Source organism: Oryzias latipes, chromosome 15, assembly GCF_053564925.1.
Source record: "Oryzias latipes strain Hd-rR chromosome 15, Olatipes_Hd-rR_3.1".
NCBI lineage: Eukaryota > Metazoa > Chordata > Actinopteri > Beloniformes > Adrianichthyidae > Oryzias > Oryzias latipes.
This window is the reverse complement of record NC_136251.1, coordinates 15,032,901-15,040,209: the sequence shown is the minus strand read 5'-3', so window position 1 is coordinate 15,040,209 and position 7,309 is coordinate 15,032,901. Positions and strand designations below refer to the sequence as shown.

The following is a 7,309-nucleotide window of genomic DNA, read 5'->3' as shown; positions in this document are numbered from 1 at the left end:
CCTCTGTGGATGACTGAACATAAGAGTAATTTATTGTGTTAGAATGTGTAGGAGTACTTTTAGAATGGTCATCGAAACAGAAAAAAAGTGACACAAGATCAATGAAAATTCATTTTTAATAACATTGAATACAAAAAGATAAAATTTATTTTATACAAAACACCCCCTTCACTATAAAAGTCATTCAGATATAAACATTTTACATTACAAAAATTGTTGTGTCGAAGAAAAAAAATTTATTAATTCCAACTGCACTTCATTCATGGAGATCACGTGACCTGGAACTGGTACCAGTCCATCCTGGCACAAGTAAGGTGCTCACACTGAAAATGACATCTCCTTCACATAATAGGAAATGCCAACAGTTTCAGGTGTTTTCCAGTGGTTCTTGGCTGGATGATCGAGCGGTTCACAAAGGCAGTTTACTAGGGGTTGGTTACTGGACATAAATCTCTGTCATGTGACAAAGATGTGACCTGAGAAGACCATCTAAACTGACCCGATGGTGGTTGCCCAGTGGGTTCCACGTGTTTAACAGTCTGGGGGCTGAAAGCGCATAAAAGGCACCTGAACTGATGGAGAAGAAGTTAAGGCAGAGAGAGGTGAAGGTGGCCTGGTGCAGAGATCAGTGGCATCAAAACAAGAACAATCGAAAAACAACACAAGGCAGAGCTCCTTCAGAACAAAAAAACATTACTCAGTCTGAGCAGCAAACATCGCTGCCCTTCAGTCAGAATGGAAACGCCCATTTCACAGAGAGAAAAAGAAGGCACATCTGGGTGCAAAACCCAGCTCCAGATCTGGATTTGGCTCCTGCAGATGAAGGCTTTAGTATCTGAATTTGACCTTATGGATGTCTGAGATCAGCGTCTTGGCTAAGTAGATTCCCACCATCTGAAAACAAGGAAGACAGGTAAATACAAGGATGTACTTGGGGGGGGGGGCACAGGTAAGAAGAATTTACACCACAAAAGATCAGTATTTGTGATTTTAAACTGCAAAGACATCAGACTTATCTGCAAGGTCACCACTAATCTGAAAGGTCGTAGACTTCTCTCTGCACTAGAGCCAATTGAACGATGACTGAAGGATCGCTACCTTTGATAAAGGTTGCGTCAAATGTCTCTAGACTTCAGCTGTTTACCTGCAACAGGGAGATGACTACAAACACGATGGCCACAGTGTACAGGTTTCTTGGTAACCAGTCCTCCAGCGCTGTAATACAGCCTTTGGTGTGGATATAATTGGCCCAGTCATCCTGTGCAGAACCAGAATCATATTTTTATTTGATCGTTTTTCAAAAGGACAGTCCATATCAATAAAAATGATAAAAACAGCAAATATTCATGACGGATCCACAGTCCTTACACAAGTAAAACATAGATTAAACATGGTTTAGAAAGTTTGTAATATGAATTCACCTTATTATATTTTTTATAATGTTACACACATTTAGATCTTTAGGGTTTTAAACTGATTTCAACATGTTCTAAGAAGGGGACCACCATGTAATACAATATTCAATACATAATTGGATAATTGAGAGTAAAAACATTATTTAACATTTAAAAAAAAGTAAAGTGGGAATTTCACAGTACAGTGTTAGAAATTTTTTTGATGTGCCTTTTGATACATTAAGACAGGTCAAGGGTGGGTCAACTTCAAGGTTCCTTAGTTCCTAAAAGTTCAAAGTTTTTGATGTCTAATGATTGCTTTATAAACATCATATAAACAATTTTAATTCCATTTTGGGTCAGACAGGATTTATAAAGCTCCGTTTGTATGAAAACTATTGCAAAACCAAGATTATAGGCTGCTCTTTAAATGTTTTTTTTTGTTAGAAAATACTACAGCATCATCAACATACTTTTGAAATTCAGTATTTGCACATTAGTTAGACAGTTTTAAAAAAAAAGTAACAGAGGACCAAGTATTAATCTCCAAATTGAACCAATAAGGGTTAGTGGCTGTCCAACTGGGTATGGTAGTGGTCCCGGCAGTAGTGATGGGATGGTTTGCAATGGTAATAGTCTAGTCAAAGCATCATTTTACAACCTTCTTAACTGAGCTCATCGGAAGTAGAACAGGAAAAGCAATCAGCTAGATTTTCCTGAAGATCTTATTCTAAAGCTACTCTGGCACAAGCCAACTCATCACTTTTGGGGCGTGGAACCAGGATTCTCTTGACCCCACTCATCCCCACACCGGAAAGGAAAAGACAGTCCCCTCACCTTTTTCTTCCTCACATCATAGCCACATTGAGTATTTATCACTAAGTCCTGAAAAATATGGAGAGTGAGGCAGAAGATTCATCTGTTAGTTTGAATTCCTTCTTATCAGAACGGATCAATAGTGACAATCATAAATCCACTTACAGTAGGGTCGGAGATGCAGCAAGAGAACGGGACACCGCAGCTCTCTCTGCTACGATTTGTCATGTTACAGTTGAAGTACAGGTTCTCGTCCCAGTCGTTCGGATCCTTAGCACCGCAGCATTGGTTCTGAGGGAGGGACAGAACAAGTAAAGGTTCTGACTCTGTTAGGGACCTGTTGCAGAACAGACTCCCAAAATGTTCAAAGAGAAAAAGAGAATTTTACGGCCTTGAAGCCAGGCGTCAGTTCCTAGGGTGATACATGGACATTTCCCGTAATGCATGGCTCCACCTTAAGGTCTCTCAAAAGCATCAGATCATCATTTCAGTTTCCTCCTCTTTTCCCTCTCCAGCTGATCTGCACATTGAGCATATCAGTACTAATGCCAGTCCTTCTGCCGACAATTAGCCCCCCCTCCTCCTCAGCAGACAGAAAGCCATATGAACACTGTGGCATGTTGACCTCTGATTGACAGCAAGTCCCTCATTCCGTGTTTAGATCAGAATATCTTTGCTCAGACAGCTCTGCTCTAATATTTCTTTCTCAATCCATCCTCTTTATGCTACAATTCTGAGACACGTGAAGGTGTCTTCCTTCAAACTTGATCTCCTTAAAACAGTAGGAAGAAATAAGTCAATTTCAGAAAGTCAAGACTTCTAACTAGTTTCCAAAAACTAACTGAAGTCGCAGATCTGAAAGTGCCATATCTGAAATTTCTGTGGCGTTCTGTGCCACTTTTATGTCATTCAAAGAGGTTCATTGTGTCTATAATTTATACTGCGTACTTAAATTATTTTTTATCAGACACTGGTTTGTTTGTTTTTTATAAAACGTACCGACATGTTTCGGTGGAATACCTTCCGCCTTCGTCAGGGTCGTCATCCATGACGACCTTGACGAAGGCGGAAGGTATTCCGCCTTAATAATTTAAGTGTATATAAATAATTTATAATTTAAGTACGCACTTTTATGTCAGTTCCTTAGCTGGAAAACTACAGGTGAACAAATATGATTACCATTTTCTGCAGAGAGTCAATGAGGTTCTGCAGGTCGATGTCATCTCTGTACGATCTGATGTTCTGCAGGAAGAAATCGTTGATCCACTCCCGGACCTGACTCTGGAAAACCACCGCCAACACGGCCGCCGTCAGCTCCAGGAAGAAGATCAAGCCGATGACACCTGAAAACTGCAGGGAACGGCGCGTGTTAACGTGGCATGAGAGCGAGAAGATATCAGAGTGGCTCGGAGAAGCCGTCACTGTGGGGGACAACTGCAGTCATGCAGCTACAACCATGCAGAAACAATTATGCAGCAGCAGCAATCAAGCAGAGAAAACGCCATATCTGACCCACACTGATGTACTTATACCCAGGAACTACAGGTGAAAAATTGTAACTTTGCCAGAACCTGATGCAAAACATCTTTTTCATTCAAGAGGTCCATTTTTTTATGCATATAGTACATTAAGGCTTTAAACATACAAATTTCAGCAGACAGATGTTCTCTCTCAGGGCTCCCACGCAGCCAGCAAAGCCTAGGATAAATGTGATCCCGCCGACCACCAGGACCAGCCAGACTGGGTCGAAGCCATGCAGCCGGGTCACCTGGGTCAAGTCCAACAAGACCCCCTACACTCACATGTGAAAAAGCCAACAACATGTCGTTATAGAGCCAACCGCCATGGTCACTTCTTCTGAACGGAGCTCACTTACCTTTTCACTCCAGGCCCAGAACCCGGCCGCGATGAAGGCAGCTCCAGCCAGCTGCAACACAAGAAACACAATCAAATCTGAAAGGCTGCCACTTCCTGCTTTTTGATCCCTCCCCCAGGAGCACAGTTGACATCACTTTCTGTCTGCCGAGAAACAGGAAACTTTGTTTCCTGTTGCAAAAAACATAATCTGCTGCATACACACGCACACCACAAAGGACAGCTTCACTAACACACCCGGCAGCTGCTCTTAACAAAGCTTAATACAACCCAACAAACTTTCCTTCTCAACCAGACCCACACTCTAAACCAGGAGCAGCCAGGTCCCAACAACACGCTGAATACCAGTATCTGTGTGCATGTGTGTCTGATTTACTCACCCAAAAGATGATGTTGTAGCTGAACATCAGGTACTTATAACAGCAGCTGACCTCAGAATTCTCATAGCGATAGTAGTACATCTGAAAAAGGAGACATGCCAATAAAAAAGAGAAAGACTAGAAAATAGTTCAAGTGTTGCAACAGCAAATCCCATTTGATTATAAAAGATGAATTTGTATAAAGGTGCAGAAAACAAGTATTTAGCTCCAACAAATAAGTAAGAGTTCTGTCTCTCACCGACCTCTTACTTCTTCTCTAAGAAGCTCTTCTACCCTCCACTTGTTACCTGTATTAATCTCACATTTTTGAACTGGTTTTCTGAATAAAAACCACCTGTCCACAAACTTGAACAGTCAGACTGCAACCTCTCCACCAAGACGAAAGAGCTGTCAAAGGGACAATACTGTACACCTGAACTAGACTGAGATGAACCAATCTGCATTAAACAAGCAGATTGGTCAGAAGAGCATCCAAAGAATACAATTCCCACTGTGAAGCATGGTGGTGGGAAATCGTGCTTTGGGGATGCGTTTCTGCAAGGGGGACAGAACGACTAATCTGTATTAAGGAGAGGATAAATAGAGTCATATTTGGTAAGATTTAAGCCGTTGCATGTTTTCTCAGCTGGTTTCTGTATCTTGCTCCAAGGTAGAGAAGCTTTGCGGATGGGGAAACAGGTTAGTTTGAGTAAAAAAAAATTTAAAAAAAATCAAATGTTAGGGAAATGAGGCGCGTTTTTCAAACTATCTAAAACAAGTGAGTCAGCCTCCACCTATGAACTGTCCATCCCCATCAAAAACTACTGACTGAACAGATCATCTCTAATATTAAAGAGAATTCCATCCATCCATCCATCCTCTAAACCCGCTGAATCCCTTTAGGGATCACGGGTTGCTGGAGCCAACCCAGCTGCTGTTGGACAAAGGTGGGGATACACCCTGAATAGGTCGCCAGTCTGTTGCATGGGCCTATAACCCTATGAGGAATGCTTTTGGACTGTGGGAGGGAGCCGGAATACCAGGAGAAAAAGCCACAAATGAATGACTAGAACATAAAAACTCCACAAACAGGTGGGATTTGAACCAGGGTCTTCTAACCACTGCACTACCTAACACCCCTACAGAAAATTCTGAAAATGAAAGTGAAACCTACAGTGTAAGAGGCACAAAGACTGGAGTTTGCTACGCACAAATTTCGAAAACAGGGTTTAGAAAAAAAGAAAAAAAAATAGTCAGGTTCGAAGCTCGGATTGGTCAATCCATCTGTCAATCAAGAAAAAAAGGTCAACCTTTACCTTGAGCAAATACGAGGTAAAAAAAATACTAGGTAAAAAAAAGAGCTGTTAATAACATCCCCTATTGTTGTAGAAAGAGTATGTCTAATCAAAGATTATTTGGAAACTTTATTGTTTTACTTTTATTGTTTATATAAAATCACTTTTTTGTTTATATAAAATCACTTTTTAGCGAGTCATAGGGAGTGCCTTGTTTTCAATACCTGCCCCCAGTGGACATTTGGGGAACTACAACACTATCGACTGCTTGGTTTGCATCGGTTTCGATGACGGTGGCGGCTTGGTTCTGACCCACAGAAACTTCTGAAATCACACACGAAAACTGTCAACCTGTGACGCGAGAACCAGGCTATCTCTTCTCAGGGTTGGCACGCGCCCACAGTTCCCGTGCGCTGATCGACGAATCAGTTATCATTAACCGGAAATTGCGCAAAATCCCAGATCTTATTCAGGATGTAACCACGCCTGTGTTGACTTTACGTAGTGTCTTCGTAATTGTATGTCGATTAAAGGTGAAATATTAAGAATCCGAAACTTTTTTGATCGATCAGTTCTGTCATCGATCAACCGGAAGTTCCTAATCCCAACGCTAACAAAAGACGGGGAGCCTCCTCGCGGAAACAAACGGAAGTACGGGACAGTAAAGGGCCAAACTCACCTCAAGTCGATTTAGTAGATAGGTTCGTCTTTCCTCAGGCTCGTTGATCGACCAAAACAGCGTCAGTTTTAAAAACCAACGCTCTTCTTCAGCGATTTCCAACGGGCGGGTTTCTTCTTCGTTTTTCGTGGGCGGGCAGGCGCTCCCCCTTGTGGTGTATGGCGTGACTGCATCATTTTTTTGTTTGTTTATTAGTTTATTCATTTTCTAAATTTGCTTTCTAAACAAACACAAATGACCCTATTTTCTTCACAACCCGAATTTTTAAAAGCCAAGATCGAGAGTAGAAATCTGAACATCTGAGTTAAAAGAGAATCAATCTATTATAAGCTCTTAAATTTGCTACTGCAAAATGTTTCCTTTTATTGTTGGAATAAGATTACAGGAGAACACGGAAAACGTTTGAAAACATGAAATATTTATTAATTTCAGGAAACAAATATAGTTTGGATATCATGAAAATGTTAGGAAAATAGTGTTATTTAAAATGTAAGAGTTTTAAAGGAAAAATCGTGTTTTTTCAACAATATTCTGTGATGAACTTCAACAGCAGAGAGGTGACCGTCATTTCTTATATTTTAACATTAGGATCTAGGATTTTCTTTATAAAAAATAAACCAGACCAAAGGAAACCCGCACGATATCAGGATATTTTTAGAGTCAGATCTTGAAAGAACGTCTGATCTTCTGTATTTCCTTTGATGGCCCCACGATGGCGCTCTCACACTTTTGTTTTGTTGTTCAAAAGAAGTGCCTGGCGTAAAAAAAAACTTAAACTTCAAGTCTCTTTGGGGATTTTTACAGAAAGGATCAGAGAGCTCTGCAAAAATGTAAAAAAACAAAAAAACAAACACAGCACTTATTTAACCTGGAATGCAGAAACAGCCCCAA

At 40.8% G+C, this 7,309-nt stretch overlaps 1 protein-coding gene across 2 annotated transcripts; it reads right to left on the bottom strand.

Annotated features, from left to right (window-relative positions):
• Positions 1 to 98: 98 nt before the first annotated feature.
• On the bottom strand, positions 99 to 6,578 carry tspan14 (tetraspanin 14). Of its 2 annotated transcripts, XM_004077024.5 has the most exons (9): positions 6,419 to 6,578; positions 4,466 to 4,546; positions 4,087 to 4,137; positions 3,856 to 4,002; positions 3,390 to 3,560; positions 2,376 to 2,501; positions 2,232 to 2,279; positions 1,145 to 1,258; positions 99 to 894 (listed from the first exon to the last, which is right to left on the bottom strand). In XM_004077024.5, exons 2-9 carry the CDS (start codon positions 4,544 to 4,546, stop codon positions 829 to 831), a joined length of 804 nt encoding a protein of 267 aa, XP_004077072.3. In that variant the 5' UTR covers positions 6,419 to 6,578; the 3' UTR covers positions 99 to 828. The 2 variants fall into 2 exon arrangements, with proteins under 2 accessions (XP_004077072.3, XP_078787626.1); XM_078931500.1 differs by lacking the exon at positions 3,856 to 4,002 and having other exon boundaries at positions 6,419 to 6,571.
• Positions 6,579 to 7,309: the final 731 nt, after the last annotated feature.